Here is a 23,921-nt window from a genome sequence, read left to right on the forward strand (position 1 = left end):
CTAGTCTGTTCTTAGAATTCTTTATGAATAGGTATAATCTACATATGTATCGTTTGTGTTAACATATGGGTTTTGGTCTAGTCCCCCCATATTTTTGTATTTTCTTTCTTCTTCTTTTTTAATAATATTTTTTCATGTGATGGCAGATGATTGTGGTTACTTGAGGTGTCAGCTTAGCTGAGATGTCAAGTTGCATAATGATGCCTAACACGAAAACTTAAAAAAAAAAAAAAAAGTTAAGTAAATGTGATACCTTTAAAAATTAATATTTTAATTTATTGATATAATTAATCTACATTATTATATCTAATTAATTACTAAAAATTAACTATAAATCTGAGAACAAATGCTAAAACATTAAATATATTATAACAAATCTATAATATTAATTATAGAAGTTGATGATTAAATTTATTATAAATATATATTATCCATATATAACAAGTCCAAGAGAAAAAAAATACATGTAATATATTTTTTAATTATTTATTAACCTTATTATAGATTCCAATTGGACAGAAGTTATATATATCTATATATATATAATGATTTTTTTGTTAAATTTTTGCTTTGTTGAAAGCCACACACATCTAATTTTTTTTTTCATTATTGTATGATTAGATTAGTGAACAAAGTTTGTTCACTTAAAAAAAAAGGAATTTTAGTTACAAATAAATTGACTATCCTTATATTATATTTTTCGGAGACTTTTATATTTTTAATTTCTCTCTCAATATGTTATTCCCTTATTTAAAGTATTTTTATATTATCAAATATACAATTGTTTAATTATTAAGACAATTCATAAAAAAAATCTTATCATTAATTTATAACTATCACAATGTTATATATATATATCCATTTATCTTAACTATATTTTGAAATTACAATATATTAAATATTAAATATTAAATTATCAATTTAATACATATACGACAATAAAAAATAAAAATAGTAAACATAAATATCCATACTCAAAATAGTGTTAGTTACATTTTTTTCCTGTAAATCTTTAATTTAGTATAAATGTAAGATATATATATATATATATATTTAAATATTTTTTATAATTATTAAATATCATTAATGTAAAATTATGATTTTATGGTGGTGATAAATTATCTGTAATAATAAATGAAATAATGATAAAATTATAAATATTAATTATTTATTATATTAATTATTATGTTACTGTCATAATCAATAATATAATGATAAATTATAAATATAAAATTCTTTATTATATCAGTTATTTTTTATAACATAATAAACACTTATTAGGTTACATAACCAAATAATCATTATAAAAATAAGAGTTTTTGCTAAGATTTTTAGATGAATAGTGAAGATTTTTCAAAACCTTTCTTATTTAATGAAAGTTTTAAAATAAATCTTTGTACTAGATTAAAATAAAAAAATATCTAGTTAGTTAAATTTATTTATGAGGTTATACTAATTTTTGTGAAATATATATTATTAATTTTAACGGATAAGGAAGAGAAAAGAGAAAACAAAAACAAAGAAAAATAAAATAAATAAACTTATATTATTTATTAAAATTTGAATAAATATGGAGTATTTTGCTAAAATTTTAGATTAAACTTTTAAAACTTAACTAATGTTAAACCAACATTCGTTATTTTGTTAAGATTTTAGAATAAATCTTTGCAACTTAATTTAAGGTTAAAAAAATCTCCACTATTTTACATTTTAAAATAAACCTTTGAAAATTAATCAAAGTTAAAAAAACCTTTTTTACGGAGGTTTTAAAATAAACAGTTGGAACTTTACTAAAGTTAAAAAAAAATCTTCATTATTTTGGTGAGATTTTAAAATAAATCTTTGAAAATTAACGAAAGTTAAAAAAGCTTCGATTATTTTGTGAAAATTTTAAATAAACCTTTATAAATTGACGAAGGTTAAAAAAACTTATGTTATTTGACGGATGTTTTAAAATAAACTTTTGAAGATTAACGGAAGTTAAAAAACATCTATTATTTTGTCAATATTTTATAATAAACCTTTGAAAATTATCGAAAGTTAAAAAATCTCCGTTATTTTGCTGAGATTTTAAAATAAACTTTTTGAATTTAACTAAAATTTAAAAACTTTCATTATTTTGTTGAGTATTTTGAAAAAACCTTTATTAATTAAATAAATTTTCAGGATTATATTAACCTTCACTAAATAACTTTCATTAAAACATTTTTTTTCATGTAGTGTAAATAACATTTTCAACTTTAAGTTAAACTTATAAAAATGAATAATCAGAAAGTTAATGGATATTATAATAATTATAAAATAATATTTAATATTTACTTAGACTTCTAAATCTCTTTTCTCCATTTCTATTTTTGTTGTTTAGAAGAAATTAAATAGTTGAATTTGGATTTTTTAAATCAGTAAATATATTTAAAGTATATTCATTAGTTGAAGTGTTTTATTTTAATAAACTATTATAATTAAATTATAATTTATTGACATTATCATCTAATCACATCTATGGACATTATATTTTTATATTTAAAAAATAATTCAGGACTATTATTGAATACTGACATATATAATAATTTATTGATTTTTATAATTATATATATTTTATTAATTAAAGGTATAAAAAAGTACATTTATAAATATATCAATAAGAAATGTTTTACACAAATGTTGAAAGAAGATAATAGAAAAATATAAGAAAAAAATTGGATGGCCATAAAAATTTAAAGGGAGAATAAATTTTTTGAATAATTATTTTACCTCATTCTTTTCTAATTCCTTGTTCTTTTCTAATTTCTCATTTTTTTCTCACCTTTATCTCACTACACTCACATATATTAGTCACTCAGCACTACTATTCGTGCCTAGGTTCCCTTTCCTTCTCATTCTTAAAACCCTAAAACCATTTTTATTTTGTCTTACCTTATTCTCTCCACAAACCTTAACCACCACCATTTCCATTTTGCCTCATTGTTGGCTACTCTCCCTACCGAAGCTACATCAAAACAACTCACCATCATGTCTTGGAGCTTCACCACCTTAAGTAGTGGTTACATGTTTGTTCATATACTTTCTCTTTCATTTTTGTTATTATTTTTGTTATCGACATCGGGTGAAAATCTTAATCATTTTGTTTTTCAACGTACCATGGGATGAATTGAAAACTTGTATCGTCTTGTTATGAGACTGTAAATTTGCAAATCTGATTACAACAACTTTTGTTTGCTTTAGGTGATATTTTTGTTCACAGGAATGACTTTTGTTGTGTTTCATACTTCACGTTTCAGAATGTTGCGTTCGTTTTGCCATTTTTTGTTGACATATTGTCATAAAATGTTTGTTTTATTGTGATGTTAGTGGGTCTCACAAATTTTTCTTTAATTAATGAGTGAGATTTACATGTAAATTAGGAAATGTGTATCAGACCACATAAAAGAAAGAGCCTAATTTATTTGTTTTTATTTGCTTTATGTGCGATTTGTATGTGAGAGAATAGATGTAATACAAAGGAACTGAAAATTTAATGCTCACTCAATATATAACTTTAGTACGATCTATATGTGTCACATCTATTTATTAATCATTCTTATTATAAGTAACACAAATTTTTACTCCTACTCGTGTACGTCATTTAATTCCTTTTAGTTTAAATATTTTTTTTTTCAGCTCATTTGCAAGTTTAAATTATCCTTAACATTTATTTCACTAAGTCATAATTAACGGTATTAATAACACCTTTAAAATAACATTATTAAAAATAAAAAAATAGAGATGTAATTTAATATATATATAAATTTTAAATTATATTTATCATATGTATATATACATAATTTAAATATTTTATATATTGTTTATTTTTTCCAAAGTCTACATTATTATAAAAAATAGAAAATGATTGATCCGTTTATTACCTTTTCAAATAAAAAATATTATCCTAAAAAAGTTAAAGATGTAAATTATTTTGTATAATTCTTTATTGTATTCCAAATTCCAAATACAAGTTATTAAGATTAAATGTCTAATTTGATACGTGTAACGACAACTATGCAACCTATACAAGGTGTACTTGACACCTTACTTGCATCACTAAGTATACATTTATAAATTAATGCACATTTATGTAAAATTAAATTATTACTAATATTATGTTATTTCATCTTGTAGGGTCAATGACAATGGATAGTAATTATTTTTCGACAATCTCTTGTATTTTTGTGTTCATTGTATGAGAAAAATAATAGTCTGACAATTAGAAATATACTAGACGCGTAAGTTTTTTATTATTTTATTTCCTATGTTATATAATTTTATAATTAATAAAATTTTAATGTATGTAACTATTTATAGAGTTATGGAAACTCAGTTTGAAAAAACTTTCTCATGTCTCAGAAAAAAGTTACAATGTAGAGTCATTCGTCTTACTATTATTAAATTGTAATATATAAATTATTAAATTGTAATATATAAATTATAAATTATTATATTATAATATTTGTATTTATCTTGTAGTAAATGATCATAGTATTAGTTAACAATTTTGTACTAAAGTCAACATATTAAATTTTAAATATTTATTATAAATTATCATGTTATAACTAGCTAGTTAACATTTTAGTACAAACTTCAACATATTAATTTTTAGTTAAGATTATAATTATTTAATTCATTTAAAAATATTTGCTTGAGAAATGTGTTTATTATGCAGCGTAAAAGGTACATTTTCTATAACAATTATTCCTAAATTTGTCATAAAATATACTATTTTTTATGGTTGATTTGCTTTAACCATCATTGAAATAATGCATTATATGACAATTAATATATTATTTGGCATAAAAAATAACATATTCTATGATGTTTAAAAAGTTATATATAATAAAAAATAATATTTTTTTATGATGAGTGTAGTTTTAATTGTCATAAAATGTATTATTTTCTACGATGATTAAAGACAAATGAGACAATTTTTCTTTGACAATTTTTCTAAATCTGATATAAAAAATAAATTTTGTATAACGATTATAAAACTTCCATAAAAATTAATAATATAAAAAAATATTTTTGAACCATACAGAAAATGTTTTATCACACTACTGTGTCATAATTTAAAAATATCATTTTGTATGACTTGTATTTTCTATATAACTCAGTATAAGTTGATAATTTATTTAAAATTACACTAATTTGTTAAGAATAAAAAATAAATTACAATTAACATAAAATATATATATATATATATATATATATATATTAAATAATAACTTTTTATTGTTAAGTTTTTGGTTTGTTGAAAGACACACATCTAATCTAATGTTTGTTATTATTGTATAAAAAAAGTTGTCAACCTTAAAAAAAGGAAATTTAGTTAGAGATGAATTGACTATATTTATTTTATATTTTTGGAAGATTTTTATATTTTTATTTTTTCGTGAAGATGTTATTTCCTTATTTAAATTATTTTTATTATGATCAAATATACAATTGTTTGATTACTTTAAACAATTAAAAAATAAATCTTATCCTATTATATATATATATATATATATATTATTTTATCTTAATTATATTTTAAAATTACAATATCTTAAATCTTAAATTATCAATTTAGTACATATACAACAATAAGAAAATACAAAAAAAAACATAGAATATCCATGTTCAAAATTGGGCAAGTTTAATTTTTTTCTTCCTTTCTTCTAAATCTTAAATTTATATTGTTTCTTTAACATTATTAATTTTTATTTAAATTATACATTAGTATAAATATGGAATATATATATATATATATATAATATTTAAATAAATATATAAAATAAAATTATTTTAAATATGAAATTTTAACTTAAGATGAGATGTATGTGGAATTGCTTGTGTTTATGCTATAAAAAAAAAGGTTTTAATGAGTATTTATTTAACTTTAATTTAATGTAACTTTTTTTCTTATAATTCATATATTGAATATCATAATTCCAAAATACAATTTATTTTTGTATGATTTGTGTTTTTCTGTATAACTTATTATTATAAGTTGATAATTAACTTAAAATTACACTAATTTGTGAAGAATAAAAAATAAATTGCAATATTTTGATAAAAGATCTACCCACTACATGCATTATTAATTATCAATATATTAATATTATTAATTAAGCATATTATTATCATATAATGGAGGATGCACCTAGTCAAACAGAACAGAATGATAAAAGATAGAGTTTATCTGTGATTAATCATTTATGAAATTAGAAAAAGAAGGGTATATTATACTAATTTTTTTATTGTTGGTGTTATTTATTGGGAGTGGCTTATGCATTAGGAACCCAAGTACAGTTTTTGACCTTTCGTTTTCCGGATCTAGGGTTTCTCCTCTGTGATCATCATCATCTTCCACGCGCACACCCATCATCAAACCCTAGCTACCACCGAAACAATCGCATTTCTCACGCGTAAACAAACCTTTTGCCGGCCTCCGAGTCGGAGATTCACGATCTACACACCCCAGCCAGAGTCGCGATTCGATTTTTTGGAATATTATTTTTTATCCGCCATCACCTTCAATCACGGATCTAAAACTTTCTCCTGAAACAAAACGCCCTAATTTTCATTTTTGTGTTATTTTATATGTACATTCCCTTTCTGGTAATGCAAAAATCAGATGAATCTTTAAAGTGTTGTTGACACGGCCATGATGTTGATGATGATGATGATGATGAATACTTTTTCCCTTACTTACACGGAATCTTGACGGAATTTTCAAAGACTTTTGTGTGTTGTAGTGATTTGATTTGAAGGAACAAAAAAAGAGAATGTATAAATCGGTGGTGTACCAGGGGGAGGTGGTGTTGGGTGAGGTAGAGGTATACCCGGAAGAGAACAACTACAAGAACTTCCATGTGAAGGAAATCAGAATAAGCCACTTCTCGCAACCAAGTGAGAGGTGTCCCCCACTTGCTGTGCTTCACACTGTTACCTCATGTGGTGTTTGCTTCAAAATGGAGTCAAAGACTCAGCAGCAGGACGGCCTCTTTCACTTGCACTCCTTGTGTATCAGAGAGAACAAGGTATATAGTAACACTTTAAAAAATTAAAAGGGCACAAAATAAATTAACTATTAAAGCACTATCTTCCATGACAATTTGACTCTGGACTTAATTAATCTTTGGATAATCCAGGACTGCACTCAAATCTTTGGATAACCCACTTATGACTTGTGTGTTAATTTTGTAATAATTTGCCTGGACTTAACAATCTGCTGTTTTGAACCCAGATGAAGAAGGAACTGGCTAATTGGTCACTTAACAGAGACCCAGGATTGACATTACTTCTAAACTGAACTGAGTTTCATGATGTTCAATGAGGCTATTTTATGAAAGACTATTGTTTCTGGTTGATCTTATGACAATTACTGCTAGGGTTGGTTGTCATGAAAAGTATGTGATCATAGTGAAATGTAGTATCTATGCTGACTTGGGTTTTAGTTGAAGAAAGAATCTCAAAACCCTTGAAGATTACAATTGCGGTCTAGGGTGTATAATAATGACTTTTATATTTTGAACAGAATTGCAAATATGTTAATGTATCATTACTTTTTTTATGAGCATTGACCATTCATGTTTATCTCTTAAATATAAGAAGTTAACAATAGTATGTTTTATGTTTCCTACAAATTCCCTCTGGATTTTAACAGTAGTATGTTTTTGTTTCCTACAAATTCTCTCTGGATTTTAACTATGTTATGATGTTGGACCCTGCAGACTGCTGTAATTCCACTAGGTGGGGAAGAAATACATTTGGTTGCAATGCATTCACGAAATGATGATAGACCACGCTTTTGGGGATTTATTGTTGCTTTGGGACTTTATGATTCATGCCTCGTTATGCTAAATCTTAGATGTTTGGGTATAGTGTTTGATCTGGATGAAACACTTATCGTAGCAAACACAATGCGATCATTTGAGGATAGAATTGATGCACTCCAGAGAAAAATAAATTCTGAGGTAGATCCACAACGAATTTCTGGCATGCAGGCTGAGGTCAAGCGCTACCAAGAAGATAAGAATATATTGAAGCAATATGCTGAAAATGATCAGGTTGTTGATAATGGGAGAGTGGTAAAAGTTCAATCTGAGATTGTCCCCGCATTATCTGACAATCATCAGCCTATAGTTCGGCCACTTATACGGTTACAGGATAAGAACATTATTCTGACACGCATCAATCCACAGGTATTTATTTTTGTATCCGATAGTTTTGTTGTATCTACTGCCACATATTGGGGATTTGTATTTTCCTTTTAGCTTTATTAGTATACTTTATACCTGTTTTAAAATGCTTTTTTCTGGACATTAGCTAATTTCTCTATTGGTTCAAGTAAACACTTGATCGAGGCACTTTCTCATTGTCATTGATGTGACTGCTGCCTTGTTTGGATGAGTAATGTGATTTTCACATTATAGTGCATTCATTGTGCTATCCTATGCCCAGATGTTTAATTCTATGATATAGACATAGATAAGCTGTTTTTATCTATTTTGTCTGGCATATGCAAGCATATAGACTTGTCAGAATCATAAATCTAACAAAATTTTGTGTTTGGAAAGATTCGAGATACAAGTGTTCTTGTGAGGTTGAGACCTGCATGGGAAGATCTTCGGAGCTATCTGACTGCAAGAGGGCGCAAGCGTTTTGAGGTTTATGTGTGCACAATGGCTGAAAGAGACTATGCACTAGAGATGTGGAGACTTCTTGATCCAGATTCAAATTTGATAAATTCTAAAGAACTGTTAGGTCGCATTGTATGTGTTAAGTCTGGTAAGTTGCATTGCATGGTTGTTTTCTGTTCTATTAGTTTTGTTTTCAATGACAAGATGTATATTTGTAGTGAAGCACCTAAAAGAAGCAAGCTGTGAAAATGAGAACAGCTTTATGTTAAAATTCACCTATCTGAGACTGATATGCAGATTTAATCCTGCTGCTGTTTCATTTACTTTTAATAATTCTAATATGGTGTTTCAATAATCCATTATAGGTTTGAAGAAGTCATTGTTCAATGTCTTCCAAGATGGTTTATGCCATCCAAAGATGGCATTGGTAATTGATGATCGATTGAAAGTGTGGGATGAGAAGGATCAACCTAGAGTGCATGTTGTCCCTGCATTTGCTCCATATTATGCTCCTCAAGCTGAAGTAAATTTTCTTTCTTATAGAGTTGGAAGCTCAATATCTTCAATTGCATTAATGGAATTTCGCCCTTTCTTCACTATATGAACTTATTCAACCTGTTTGTCTTGTAGGCAAGCAATTCTATCCCCGTCCTGTGTGTTGCAAGAAATGTTGCTTGCAATGTTAGGGGTGGCTTCTTTAAGTAAGTTAGAGTGTTAAACCTTCAGAAAGTAATTTTGACTTGTTATCTCTACACCTTAAAGAAAGGGATATGCATAGATTCACCAATTTTCGTTGCCTATCTGGGGGACAACTCTGTTTAATAGTTATAGGTTGCTCTTAGAGCAGTTTACTTATCTTAAATCAGTATAAGAGTAAATACTTAACTGGATTCTTGAACCTAATTAAGTCCTATGATTTGGTGACAGAGAATTTGATGATGGTCTTTTACAAAAGATTCCTCAAGTTGCCTATGAAGATGATATCAAAGATATACCTATTCCTCCTGATGTGAGCAATTATCTAGTTTCAGAGGTTAGTGTATGTCGATGTACAAATATACATATTTTGTTGCCTCTTATCAGTTGGCTACTGTGTTAATGTCAAAGTAATATTTGTATCATTTCATTGTGTTTTACTGGAACTCAGGATGATGGTTCTAGTGCCATTTCCAATGGAAACAGAGATCCATTCTTGTTTGATAGCATGGGAGATGCTGAGGTAGAAAGAAAATCGAAGGTACCAACCCGAGCTCCGAATGAACATGTGAGAACTGTGATATCTATATATATATATGTATGATTAAACATAAAGCTTGTGTCTTTATTTATTAATTTTTTAACTGTTCTTGCTGCTAGGATGCACTGTCAGCAGCTTCAACTATCCCTGTGACAACTGCTAACCTAGACCCCAGACTCACTTCTCTTCAGTACGCAATGGTGTCTTCTGGCTCAGCTCCTCCTCCAACAGCACAGGCTTCTATGATGCCATTTACCCATGTACAGTTTCCTCAACCTGCTGCACTAGTAAAGCCAATGGGTCAAGCTGCTCCTTCCGAATCTAGCCTGCACAGCTCTCCTGCTAGAGAAGAAGGTGAAGTACCTGAATCAGAATTAGATCCAGATACAAGGCGGAGGCTTCTCATATTGCAACATGGACAAGATACCAGGGATCATACATCCAATGAGCCTACATATGCTATTAGACATCCCGTACCAGTTTCTGCCCCTCGAGTATCATCACGAGGGGGTTGGTTTCCTGCAGAAGAGGATATTGGTTCACAGCCACTAAACCGGGTAGTACCTAAGGAATTTTCCGTCGATTCTGGTTCATTGGTTATTGAAAAGCACCGGCCTCATCATCCATCCTTTTTCTCTAAGGTTGAAAGTTCCATTTCATCTGATAGAATTCTCCATGATAGCCACCAAAGATTACCAAAGGAGGTAATGCCTATGTTTGGCTCTATCATCTGAGGTTTTACAGTTGGATTAGACTTTTAGCTTATTTAGTCAATTAATCTTATAAAGATAATTTCTGTGCAGATGTATCATAGAGATGATCGCCCAAGATCAAACCACATGCTCTCAAGTTATCGATCTTTATCTGGTAAGCTGTTAGATTTATGATTGTTTCTTTCTAGTCTGTTCCTCCAAATTCTCTTGTAACGATTAGTGTTTGGCTGCAGTTAATTTGGTTCTGAGTGTGTGTATAAATATTTCTGCTTAAGTTTGTTTTTGGTATTAATGTTTCATAGATTTGTTTTTTTGTCTCACTATTACCCTTTTTCTTCATAATAAACATATCTCTTGAGATTATTTCCTTTGTCCCCATTCATTTACTTTTTAACTCCATGTTTTTTATTAATGCTTCACAGATCTGTCTTTTTTTTCGTTCATATGTATACCTTTTTTCTCTTCCTAAAGTATCTCGAGAGGATTTCCTTTGTCTTCATTCATTTACTATTTAACTGGACACAATAAGCATTAAAAATGCATTATATGAACTTGAAAATGTTTACTTGGGACTTGTTTGTTTTCAAGATATATGGTTATATTTTCCCAGGATCTCTATAGGCAATGTTATGACAGAATATTTTGGAGAAGAGTAATATAACCACACAGAAGACGCAAATAAAGCAGAATTTTCTGTCCAGAGTCATAGACTCCTGCACAGAAGAGTTTTCTGTCCAAATTTCTAAAAAACAAAACACATACTCCCATTCCCTATTACACACATTTTTAATGATACGCTATTGCTTGTAACTTTCTGCCATAGGCTGGCAACATGACATTACTATTTAACTAATTCAAATAATACTCAGTCTAATATTAATACAAGACACTTGTAACAGAATTACACAAACCAATAAAAATAAGTCAGATAGTTGCTTTTTTAAAGTTATTACCAATTTTTATCCTTATTAATTATCATTAAGTTACTTTGGTGGTGCGAAGACATCTGAAAGCACCACTATCAATAAAGGAAAATAGAGAAGAAATAATAAATGCTTCCTAGCAATCGTGAAATACGTTATAAAATTACCATCAATATCTTCCAAATGGTGCCTTGTATTGTATTAAGGAGCGAAGGGAGGATATAAATACTAATGACAGTTATTATTTATTACACCTATTTAATATCTAACCACTATTAGTTTCTGCCAATAACTACCTCTGATTCTCTGTTGCACTTATGTTATTATTGAGTAAATTAAAACTATGGGCTAGCATTTAATGCGAAATGTTTCCCAATTTCGATTAGTCAAAACAAAAAAAGATAACGTGGTAGATGGAAATAGGAGTTGAAGTTAATGTTGGTTGGGTTTGAGAGTAACTTCTGTTCCCCTTAGGAAGTAATATGTCTATCCTTTACAATGGGAGTAAAATGCTAGTAAAACATAGGCATAGTGGTCATGCATGCCCAGCACAGGAATGTTATATTCCCACTTTTATTGGAGTATTTCTACAAAACTTGAAACAAACATGCCTTTGTTGTTGTGCTTTTTGTTTTGGTATGAGGTTTACACAATTTTTCTTCCAGTTCTATTTGTTTTAGTGTTAACATTAGAATGACATAATTTCATTGTTGTTGTGAAGTTGATGAAATACCCTTTAGTAGATCATCTTCCAGCCACAGGGATCTTGACTCTGAATCTAGCCATTCGGTTTTTCATGCGGATACTCCAGTTGTAGTATTACAGGAAATTGCACTGAAGTGTGGAACTAAGGTGAGTACAAATATGTTTCTTTGCTAGTAAATAATTAGAGGGGCATCATTGGATACAGTAATTTCTCTGTGGGATGTTTCTAGTTTTAAAGGTTTAATTTGAACAGGTGGAATTTATGTCATCTTTGGTTGCAAGCACAGAACTGCAGTTCTCCATTGAGGTATTTTTCATTGTTGACTTTGTTGATTATGTTTGCATCCATTTTTTCATTTTATATTTTTCTCCAGGGATTCAGACTTATGAGTTAGTTTAATTTTTTATTCAGTGGGTATAAAATCTCTCTCTCTCTCTCTGGCGCTTGCACTCTTTTTAGAATTGGTTACTGTGTGATTTCTACTTTCCCCCATTCTTAAATAACAGGAAAAAATTTAATTTTGCATGCAAAGTGTATGCACACCAATCGTTTGAAGTTTATGTATTAAAACAGAAAGTTGGGTAACCTTGATGAATGGATATTATTTTTTCTGGAAAAAAGTTTACAAATTTAATATGATCTTTAGGTTGGAGACTCAAAACTGATTTCATCTTGCTTCGTGTAGAGTGAAGTCACTTGTTAAAATATTTTTTTGGTTGTATTTTATCAGAATTTATTGATTTGACTGTCTACTCATAATTGTCATCTTTATTTGTAGGCATGGTTCTCTGGAAAAAAAATTGGTCATGGATTTGGAAGAACCAGAAAGGAAGCTCAACATAAGGCTGCTGAGGATTCTATCAAACATTTGGCGGGTAAGATGTTCAAATTTTTTTATAGTGACTTGCTTTTGCAATTATTTTTCTTGCATTGTATTTTTGGCAATCCCCTCCATCAAAAGAGCCTGCTTGTTAACGGATGTATTGGCTTGATATTGACCTACTCAATGGTGTATTAAGCTCATCCATGGCCCTGCTATCGATAAAAGTTCAGTGTGAATCTTGTTAGAGACAAACCATTTTTGGGCCTCCTCCTTGCAGCTTGAGAGAGTTGATTTTTGGAAGCAAATGGTCAATGTTTTAAGCCATGTTGCCTGCTCTTTATTATTAAATTAAAATTCAGCATAAGGTGAGGTGGGCCTATGTAATATCCATGCTTCAAGCTTAAAAGGCTCTTGATTAGGATCTTTAGTGATCTAAAATGGTAAACCATTCTTGGGCGTGCCTCCAATAATTAAATCTTTTAGGACAGTTGGTATAATAGTTCTTGTCGTTTTATTTATGATGAAAGAAAGTTAATTGGTTAAGGGAAATGGTTACATGAATAAGAAATTATGATTATAAGTTGATTTACAAATTTTAATCAAGTTATAAACCGCCTAAAATCTCTTGCATGGTCCCAATGTTGGAAAAATAATAGCTGATAATGATTAAACAAGTTTTTTTTTTCCTTTTTTTCAAAATTTTGTTTTCATAATGTATATTTTGACCATTTTTGCTGTTTTTGTAGATATATATTTGTCTAGTGCTAAGGATGAGCCTGGTTCCACATATGGGGATGTGGGTGGGTTTCCTAATGCAAATGACAATGGTTACATGGTCATCGCCAGCTCTCTTAGTAATCAGCCATTGCCTAAAGAGGATTCAGCTTCCTTTTCAACTGCATCTGATCCATCAAGGGTTTTAGATCCTAGGTTGGAAGTCTCTAAGAGGCCAATGGGTTCAATCTCTGCCCTAAAAGAATTGGTAAATTTTTTTAAATTGACCAACCTATCCCTCCCCAACAAAAAATTATCTTTGTTAAATTCTGTTAAGTGTTTGTGTTATTAATATGCTATAACTTGTGCGCTCAATTTCTTCAGTGCATGATGGAGGGTCTTGGTGTCAATTTTCTCTCTGCACCTGCTCCAGTGTCAACAAATTCACTTCAGAAAGATGAAGTACATGCACAGGTTTGTAATCAAAAGCTTCAGTGGTCTGAACCAGTTGATTAAAAATATTAGCTTCATTGCATTCCAAAGGATTATACTTTGTTTCTGAACTGTCTTATTTATTTATGTGTTTTAGTTCTTTGTTTTTTTACTTCAAGAGATAGATTAAGAGAGACATTATGCTGGTACTTTGATTCTTTTTCTATATATTTGGTGTCTCCAGGATAAAATTCAAAAATAGTCACTTTCCTTCTGTGTATGTGGTTTATGCTTTTATTTTCAAGGGAAGTTGAAGGATGAGTGTTAAATAGTAATTCTGAACATTTCTGTCACGTTGTTTATCCCTGCATTTTGACCCTTCCTCTTTAATTCTAGCATTTTTTAAAATAGAAAAGCTCGGGCAGTATCTAAAATAATTTGTTTTCTATATATTAGGTTGAAATAGATGGCAAGGTCTTTGGTAAAGGTATCGGTTTAACATGGGATGAAGCTAAAATGCAGGTCTGTCATTTTCTTTAATTATGAAATATTATTTATGAATATATTTGTCTTCTTCCATTAACTTCTTCACATATGGTGTTGAAGCACTAAAGATGCATTTTTTTGTTTAGGCTGCCGAAAAGGCACTAGGAAGTCTAAGGTCAAAGCTTGGCCAAAGCATTCAGAAACGTCAGAGCTCTCCCAGGTCCGTTAGTTTGATCAGCAGATTGTGTATATTTAATATTCTTTACATAATGGATGGAGTTGAGTTTATACTTTCCCTTGTTCAACTTTCTTGATCTAGCGGGTTGTTTGCACCCATTTGATTTTTGGAATTGACTCCATCTTCACAAGCTACCAGTGATGATGAAAAACCTACAATAATACGAAGCCATACCTTATTGCAAGCCTATTGATTTCCTTAAAATTTATGTATATATGGTGCAGTGCGAGCGGGCTTATCTGCTTTTAGTCAATATTATAAATAAAATAAAAAATAGACAACTCAAATACTTATAGAATTGACTCCATGTTCTAACAATAAAAAATATGCTGGTTTTAAAATTCATTTGTTTCTTACCCCCTTTCTGTGCACCTTTTAATAACTTTTTCTTACATAGTATTTTTGTTTTGTGAATCAGGTCACATCAAGGATTTTCAAATAAACGTTTGAAGCAAGAATACCCTAGAGCAATGCAACGGATTCCCTCGTCAACTCGATATCCCAGGAATGCACCACCTATTCCTTGAAAAGAGTACCGGACTTTCCAATCTCAGATTCTGATATGACTGTTGTTGAGGCATGTGTATATGTTACTGATTCAACAATGCGGAGAATGGTTGTTGGGTTGGACCATTTGCATTTAAGTGGGTGCTTGGCCTCAGTCATTATGTTACTGAGCCCAAAGCCAAAATAGAACACCCGCTTTTTGTACCAATAGAAGTTCCTCACTGAAGTGGGGTGCTATACTGGTCAAAGATGTTGTAGGATACCCTCATCTTGGTTCCTTCCAACTCCCAAGCAATGCAGTATTGGTTGTGTATCCTGGAAATGCTATGAGACCGGTTTCACAAGACGAGATGATGAGGCAAGTCCGATGCTTACTTGCTTTTCTGTGGTTTATATACATGATGCAGCATACTCAGAGTAGTAACCTTATTGAAATTGAGAATTGATTCAGCTTTTTTCTAACTCAAGTAATCGTACAATGATTTAGTACAGGTCTTCATCTTTTTTCTTTTCTTAATGCATGGAAGTCGGTTTTCGCTAACCTATCCGGCTAATAGTTTTTCATTGCACTAATTCTGTCACCATTCGCTCCTCCGAGGATTCTGTTATTGCAGAGTCTGAGGTTGGCAAATTTGCATAGTATTGTAACTCACTGATGATGTAATACACTTATCAATTGTGATTATCTGTGAATTTTATTCCCAGTCATTTCAAAAGAGAAGTGTTATATGTACAACAATGAAATAGAAAGGGAGAAAGGTGTGTGATGTGATGAGTCCTAGGATAAAGAGAGAGAAATGTGCACAAATGACAATTCTTTGAAAATTTAGGGATGAGAGTTATCTAAATGGGATAACAAAATATGGGAATATAAGAACAAATAATTTAGATTTAGGTGATGGTAATGATGGAGCCTCCATGGATTTTGTTTGCCAAAGAGTTGATAAGGGTGTTAGGTGGTGATCAAAATCTTGAGATATTACTTTACTTTTTACACTTTATTTTCAACTTAGTGGATGCTCCCCAACTACAAATTTATCCCTGTTTTCTTTATTTTTCTTTTTAAACGGATCACGCTTCATGATGGTCTAGCGAGTTCAAAATGAAATTTTTTTGTTTAAAAAGTACGTCATGCAGATAAATTTTTTTTTTCAAAATAAAATGTAATAGTCATGTGAAAAATTCTTGACTTTGAAATGACAAAAATAAATTCATGCCAGAGAATAGCCTCAAATGTACTTCATTTCAATAATTAGGTTTTGAAATTGTCTCTCTTTGATCCTTCACTCAACAAATAACAGTCATTTGTTAACCAAATCAATAATTACTATGATGGTAAGAGAACAAGTACATGCATCACCAAAGTTTAAATCAGTTACAATTTTATTCATTCATTTTTTGTTAACGACTATAAGTATATTATTCTCGAAAATGAACTTGTCTGAAATAAAGGCAATCCTGATCGCATTTTTGGGTACATGTTTAAATCGATTACAGTTTTATTACTATCAGAAACATAAGTGTATTTATATTTTTTTATATATAATATTATTATCTTATAAGTTTATAATAATTATATGATAAATTTAAATTTTTTATTATAAATTATAACGAGAAAACACTAATTTACAATATTATGATTTTTTAATACAAAATAAACAACTTAATTATTTTTAAACTGTTAGACAAACACCCAATATTTTCAAAAAACTAAATCACTCAATATCTTTAACAATCCCTACTAACTTAATGTGTTTGACTCAATATACCCTAAAATTCAATGTGTAATATGTTATTGACCATTAAATACATAAACTACATTAAAAAAATACAATAAACATATAATATAGTAATCCATAAACTATATATAAGGCACACATGGGTCTAATCATGCAGTTTCTTCCTGCACCCTTACATTTTTCTTCCTGCACCCCCACAATGTTATGCAAAGATCAAATTGTCCTAATAATTTTTTAAAAACTCTAAAATGCACTTGATCTATATTTATTTTTTTGCATTATGGATTATGGAATCCAGAAAAAGTTCGAATTGCCACTTCCGGTAAAATTTCGGATCCACCAATCTGTAATTCAAAATATGCATTTCTTCACATTCAAAAATCCATCATTCAAAAAAAGCATTCTGGATCCACAAATCCGTAACAGAATTAGGCTTCCAATTCAGCAATTCAGAAATCAATAATTTATGCAAAAATTGCTTCTGGAATACCTCCTCATCCAGAAAAAAAAAAATTCAATTCTGGATTGATGAATCCGTAACACACTCCCAGATTCCTATTTCCGGTAACCATGGTGTCCTTTTTCAAATAAAAAGATTAAGGCCAGTTTTGGGATTTAAAAAATTGTGGGAGTGCAGGAAGAAGAAGCCGTCTAATCATTATAATCATACACTTTTATTCTATCACGCAACCTATATTAGGAATAGGCAATTGCTTCCTGCACCCGATCAATTGTGATTGGCACCCGACACATTTTTGAAAATCCTAAAATGCCCTTGTCTTCTTCATTTATGAAAACATTGAATGGTGAGGAAGAAGAAGTTCATGAATGTGTGAAGCTTTGGTTTGAGCTGCAAAAGAGAAGGTTGTGCTTCGTTCATTGTTGCTAAGTTGAGTGTAAGCTTCGTTTGCCAAGTTAATGAGGTAAGTAATCCATTTTCGTTCGTTTTTGGTTTTTTTCTCGAGCTCAGCTGGTCCCGGATATCGGAATTCTGAATTAAAATTTTTTGCCTACGGATATTAATATCCGGAAGTCAAAATTTTCAATACGGATAATAATATCCGGAACTAGGATTTGCCTACGGACGCTGATATCCGTAGTTCATATTTGCCTTACGGATGAAAAAATCCAGAACCAGTATTTGCCTTACGGATGCAAATATCCGTAGTTCATAATATTGCCTTACGGATATATATATCCGGAAGTTAACTGTTGATATTATTTTGGTTATGGATTAATTTATCCGGAAGTGAAGTGTTCATTTTTTTCAGCAACCGAATGGATACAACAGAGTCATACATGGGAGTTTTAGGGGAGATTGATGTGTGGGATGGATTAGATGATGTTGATCTGGAGCATTCAACAAGTTATAACGCATTAGATAATGAACACAGGGCACATGAATGTAGTGAGGCATTTTCTACAAATGAGGTATGGTCAATGTTGGGTTGTGAATGTTTTTTATATGAATTATTTTTAAATTTGGCATGATGATCAAGATGTTCTTTTAAATTTTTAAGAATGTTATTGTAGGTATTTCGTGATCGAGATGAGCTGTTAGATTGGGAGAGAAGTGTTGGCTATAGTTATGGGTTTGTCATTGTTATATTAAGGTCAGATACATGGACGGGCCAACGAGGAAGGATGACCTATGTATTGTTAGGTTGTGAGAGAGGAGGTAAATACAGACGGTATAAAAAAGAAGTAGATGTCAGTCAAACTGGAAGTAGGAAGTGTGAGTGTCCTTTCAGATTGCGAGGCAAACCAGTCAAAGGTGGTCAATGGTGGAAGGTTGAATTAATTTGTGGTTCTCACAATCATGACTTGGCAGAGACAATGGTGGGTCATCCCTATGCTGGAAGGTTAAGTATAGAGGAAAAGGTTATGGTTGAGGATATGAGTAAAACTGCGGTGAAGCCAAGAAATATTTTACTAGCCATGAAAGAGAGAAATGAGAAGAATGTGACAACGATTAAGCAGGTTTATAATGCAATCACTGTTCACCGAAGATCACAACGAGGTCACAGAACAGAAATGCAACAACTGATGTTGTTACTAGAGCGAGACAGGTACGTGCATTGGTGTAGGTGTGATGAGGTCTCTAATATTGTGCAAGATATATTTTGGACACACCCAGGTTCAGTAAAATTGGTGAACTCATTTAACATTGTCATATTAATGGATAGTACGTACAAGACGAACAAGTATAGGATGCCGTTACTTGAGGTTGTTGGGATTACGTCTACAGGTTTGACTTTCTCCGTTGCATTTTGTTTACTAGCAGCAGAAAAGGAAAATAATTTTTTTTGGGCCCTTGACAGACTTAAAGGGTTGTTTTTAAGAGTTGATTCATGCCCTAGGGTGGTGGTATGTGATAGAGATGTTGCCTTAATGAATGCAATTAGAATGGTGTTTCCTGAAGCTTATAATTTGCTATGTCGGTTTCACATTGATAAAAATGTGAAAGCAAAATGTAAAATGTTGGTGCATCCAAGAGAGGCATGGGATCAAGTAATGGAAGTGTGGGGATCTGTTGTGGATTGTGATATTGTTGAGGCCTTTGAAGATCGTGTCAATGCTCTTCGAGTTGTCTGTTCTCCATGGCCTATATTTGTTGATTATGTGATGGATACATGGTTACGTCCACATAAAGAAAAATTTGTCAAGGCATGGATAGATAAGGTGATGCACTTAGGAAACACAACAAGTAACAGAGTTGAGGCGGCACACTGGAGCCTAAAGAGAGTTCTTCAGAATTCGATGGGGAATTTATGTTTCTGTTGGGATTCCATCAATAAGAAGATTATTTTACAACATAATGCAATCAAAGATTCATTCCAAAAGAGTTTGCATGTGGTTGGACATCAGTTCAAGGTTACAGCTTACAAAAAATTGTTAGGTTTTGTGTCTAAATATGCTTTGAACCTTATTTCAGAAGAACTTGATAGGGTTAAATCAGTGGGGTTTGATAAAAGTAGGTGTGGATGTAGTCTTACATGTACTCATGGTCTTCCTTGTGCGTGTCAATTGGCTTCATTTGGTGTTGGTAGCATACCACTTAAATCAGTACATGTGATGTGGACTCGTTTAAGTTTTGAAGACATTGCTACGGAACAATCTTCATTTGAGTTGTCAATTGATAAAGAGTTTGAGGTCATCGCGAAGCGGTTTAAAGAGTTGGATGTTGCAGGTAAGGTTAACATCAAAAGTAAATTGCAGGATATTGCCTTTCCAGAGAAAACATCTATTTACGCACCAGATCATAAGGTGAAAACAAAAGATGCTGTAAAGATGTCTCGTCCTACCAAATTCATGAGATCAACTAAGCGAATCCCTTCTTATTTTGAACATGTGGATTTCTTACACTCACAACATGATAGTTGTGCAAGCAAAAAATCTAATGAAGAAAGCTTACCAGAAATTGTACCAGCAAAATGTATTCCTTTCCTTGATCAGTTCCCTGTAGGGTATCATCCATATATTGTTGATGTTGTTGACGTTAGGGCTGATGGCCATTGTGGCTACCGTGCTGTTGCTGCCCAATTGGGAATGGGAGAGGAGTCATGGGCTGTTGTTCGAATGAATTTGTTAAAAGAACTAAGTGAATGGAGACAAGAATATGTTCAACTCTTTGGTGGTGATGATAGATATGAATACTTGAAGAAGTCACTTCTAGTGGAACACATGTCTATGGTACCAACCACTAAAACCATTTCATTTTTACATTGCATTTCTTTATTTAACTTTGTTTCTCAATTGTACTTGCAGGCAGGAACAAATAAGTGGATGACAATTCCAGACATGGGATATGTTATTGCAAATCGGTATAATGTCATTCTTGTTTCTTTGTCCATGTTACAATCATTGAGTATTTTTCCTTTAAGAACCCAAGCACCAAGTAACTTCCGTCAACACCGAATCATTGCAATTGGACATGTCCACGAAAATCATTTTGTCCAGGTATAAACTAAACCAATCAAGATTGATAATCAAGATTGATGTGCTAAATCAAGATTTGTGTACCTTATATTTATTACCTTTATAGGTCAAGCTCAAAGATGGTTGTCCAATTTCACCTACGGATATATTGTGGGCATCACATCGTTATCCGGCGGCCCAAACTTGGTCAACATACTACACTAGCCGGATACAAGTTTATACCCAACTAATGTCCATTAGACGATATTTGTAATTATAACATTTGTAATAGCATAATTTAGATTTATGGATGTTTAGTACATTTGCAGTTGTCCTACACACAATGTTGAATTCACTGAAGTTTGTGAATACAGATAAAAATATTTGTCTACGGATAAAAATATCCGTAAGTCACACTTTTGCCTACAGATAAAAATATCCGTAAGTCACACTTTTGCCTACGGATAAAAATATCCAGAAGTCGCAGTTATGCCTACGGATAAAAATATCCGGAAGTCGCAGTTATGCCTACGGATAAAAATATCCGGAACCCACATTTGTGCATACGGATAAATAAATCCGAAAGTGTGTAAATTGTCTACGGATAAAAATATGCGTAAGCCAGTGATTTGTGTACTAAAATAAAAGTAACGTGAAGCAAGAACCGATAAGGATCATATTGAAACATATAAATAAGGTTCAGATACATTGTCATGGATAAAAATATTACATAAAAAGAAATCGTAATACATCTGACATATTGAGAAATCCTAATCAATCATTCCTACGTGCATGTCTCCTGACATAAACAGCTCTTTCATCAGTCGCTCCTCGTGCTAACATAATGGCTGCTTGTATGCCTTCCCAAATAGGGCTGCCCTCCACGACATCGCCATGATCAAGTAATGGCTGCAATGTCTCTGTAATTCTACGACAAATACCCTACAAGCATGAATGACATACTATTAGAAAAAAAACAATAGAAATTAATATGTTAACAAGGTTAGAAGCATACCAGAGCAGGATGTGACTCCTCATGATGACTTGGCACTGCTTCGTGATGACGTGCATCTGAGGGTACCGGTACAGGACGGTCATCCTCATCTGTATTAATCACATATGAATGTGATACAGATCTAAACCAACCCATGTACTCTTGGACGCAAGCGTCAGGATGACGTGCTATGGCATAGTCATGTATGACATAATCATTGAAATGTAACCATCGACGATCCATTTCATTTGTATCCGGATGACCATGTCCAATTACAGATGGGTTGCGAGGGATGATCTGTGTATAGCCATATTGACGCAGAACACGTTCTGGCATGTGCAGCTGTGTCCAATTTCCAAGCCTCAAATAACCACAGAATAAGGAAATCCACTCGAATGGACGTTCTTCCTTGTGCTCGTTGTATGGACAAAACCGAATGGAAGCTGGTGTCAATGTATCCAACTGTGATCGAACAACAACAATTAAAGTACCTTTTCCAGCATCATACAGCCTGCACCGAGGTTGATCTTCAGAATACAATGCTTGCGTACGTCTCATCCCTATAGACGGGAAATGCTCATAAATCCACCCCTGCAACAATGTTGCATAACCAGCTAGTTGCTTTGTGTTTGCATAACTACAATCTCCTAGCTGCTCATACATGTGAGTTAGGGCAGCTGCTGCCCAAGAATATCCCCCGGTAAGCCTCAAATCAACAAAAAATCCAAGATAAAACACACTTACTGATGTAGCACTCTTGTCCGCAAAAATAGTGCAACCGACAAGGTGAAGTAAGTATGCTCTGGCAGCCATAGTCCACTGCCTCCTTGAGCATGCATCTTGATACACTTCTCTTAACCAGCTCAGGCGCACATGAGCTCCCCGACAGTGTCTTGTTTCTTCAGATGCAAGTGCACGGTCAACACGGAGGGCTTCTACCAATAAATCAGTCGCCGAATCAGAATCTAAGGTTTCCTGCGTGTAAAACTGACTGACAATGGGTAAATGTAACAAATTTGACACATCATCAAGAGTGATGGTCATCTCCCCAACCGGTAAATGAAAACTGTTTGTCTCTGCATGCCACCTCTCTACAAAAGCACACAGCAGTCCTCGGTCTAGACTCTCATAACTAGCATGAAGCAGACCAGCTAAGCCAGACAATTCTACAGCAGCTTCTATGCGCTCATGAGGTGCTCCTAACTTATTTATCTTCCTCCCATGTGAAACGACCTTCAGCTCACCACGATCCTACAATAATCAACATATATCATCAATAATCAGGAATACATAACAAATACAAAAATTTATTTTTCATTACTTACCAAACTATCCCACAACTGTTTGGCTACGTGATGTTCATAATTAACAAGTAAGGACTTATCCAATGGCCCTCCTGGATAGCCTTCATCATCAACTTCAACTTCTTCTTGTTCAATATAATCTTCAAACTCTTCATTTGGAATTGAAGTACTAGGCCCACCCTGTTTTCTTCTAATCGATGCAGTTGGACGCACACGATCCAAATTAGAACTTCCTCCACCTCTAGTCCGCACCATCTTACATTTCATAAAAGTAACATTCAATCCAACATATATAACAAAATTATAACACATATAGTTTAAAACACTTGTGAAAAATTTCACACTAATACGGATATTAATATCCGCAGAACAATAACAACATTCCGGATAAAAATATCCGCAAGTCAAACGTAGCTTACGGATAAAAATATCCGGAACCCACTTTTGAATTACGAACAAAAAAATCTGGAACCTATTCTTGAACTACGGACAAAAATATCCGTAAGCCACTATTCAAGTGCGGATGAAAA

The 23,921-nt window shown here is 31.8% G+C and overlaps 3 protein-coding genes across 4 annotated transcripts; 2 read left to right on the plus strand and 1 right to left on the minus strand.

The window, feature by feature from the left end:
• The first annotated feature begins 6,227 nt into the window (after positions 1–6,227).
• On the plus strand, positions 6,228–16,121 carry LOC137812019 (RNA polymerase II C-terminal domain phosphatase-like 1). Of its 2 annotated transcripts, none has more exons than XM_068613887.1 (17): positions 6,228–7,055; positions 7,749–8,219; positions 8,595–8,805; positions 9,023–9,180; positions 9,288–9,358; positions 9,585–9,690; positions 9,805–9,921; positions 10,014–10,598; positions 10,698–10,761; positions 12,252–12,382; positions 12,489–12,542; positions 13,015–13,111; positions 13,806–14,041; positions 14,158–14,247; positions 14,662–14,727; positions 14,838–14,911; positions 15,348–16,121. In XM_068613887.1, the coding sequence occupies exons 1-17, from the start codon at positions 6,801–6,803 to the stop codon at positions 15,454–15,456; spliced, it is 2,895 nt and encodes a 964-aa protein (XP_068469988.1). In that variant the 5' UTR covers positions 6,228–6,800; the 3' UTR covers positions 15,457–16,121. The 2 variants fall into 2 exon arrangements, with proteins under 2 accessions (XP_068469988.1, XP_068469989.1); XM_068613888.1 differs by having other exon boundaries at positions 6,285–7,055; positions 9,805–9,894.
• Positions 16,122–18,474: 2,353 nt separating this feature from the next.
• Positions 18,475–21,367, plus strand: LOC137809487 (protein FAR1-RELATED SEQUENCE 6-like). The gene is made up of 4 exons (XM_068610595.1): positions 18,475–18,606; positions 18,709–20,868; positions 20,944–21,135; positions 21,221–21,367. Exons 1-4 carry the CDS (start codon positions 18,475–18,477, stop codon positions 21,365–21,367), a joined length of 2,631 nt encoding a protein of 876 aa, XP_068466696.1.
• An 895-nt stretch (positions 21,368–22,262) lies between these two features.
• LOC137809488 (protein MAIN-LIKE 1-like) lies at positions 22,263–23,646 on the minus strand. The gene is made up of 3 exons (XM_068610596.1): positions 23,413–23,646; positions 22,317–23,338; positions 22,263–22,275 (listed from the first exon to the last, which is right to left on the minus strand). The coding sequence occupies exons 1-3, from the start codon at positions 23,644–23,646 to the stop codon at positions 22,263–22,265; spliced, it is 1,269 nt and encodes a 422-aa protein (XP_068466697.1).
• Positions 23,647–23,921: the final 275 nt, after the last annotated feature.

The sequence above is a fragment of the Phaseolus vulgaris genome, chromosome 2, assembly GCF_000499845.2.
Source record: "Phaseolus vulgaris cultivar G19833 chromosome 2, P. vulgaris v2.0, whole genome shotgun sequence".
Lineage (NCBI taxonomy): Eukaryota > Viridiplantae > Streptophyta > Magnoliopsida > Fabales > Fabaceae > Phaseolus > Phaseolus vulgaris.

Excerpts from the sequence above, each read along its gene's own strand:
- LOC137809488 (XM_068610596.1), bottom strand. The coding sequence starts at position 23,646 with ATGGTGCGGACTAGAGGTGGAGGAAGTTCTAATTTGGATCGTGTGCGT. Across the intron at positions 23,339-23,412 it reads AACAGTTGTGGGATAGTTTG|GATCGTGGTGAGCTGAAGGT; the intron begins GTAAGTAATGAA and ends TGATTATTGTAG.
- LOC137812019 (XM_068613887.1), top strand. The coding sequence starts at position 6,801 with ATGTATAAATCGGTGGTGTACCAGGGGGAGGTGGTGTTGGGTGAGGTA. Across the intron at positions 9,691-9,804 it reads GCAATTATCTAGTTTCAGAG|GATGATGGTTCTAGTGCCAT; the intron begins GTTAGTGTATGT and ends ACTGGAACTCAG. Across the intron at positions 9,922-10,013 it reads CCCGAGCTCCGAATGAACAT|GATGCACTGTCAGCAGCTTC; the intron begins GTGAGAACTGTG and ends TCTTGCTGCTAG.
- LOC137809487 (XM_068610595.1), top strand. The coding sequence starts at position 18,475 with ATGGGAGTTTTAGGGGAGATTGATGTGTGGGATGGATTAGATGATGTT. Across the intron at positions 18,607-18,708 it reads AGGCATTTTCTACAAATGAG|GTATTTCGTGATCGAGATGA; the intron begins GTATGGTCAATG and ends ATGTTATTGTAG. Across the intron at positions 20,869-20,943 it reads TAGTGGAACACATGTCTATG|GCAGGAACAAATAAGTGGAT; the intron begins GTACCAACCACT and ends TTGTACTTGCAG.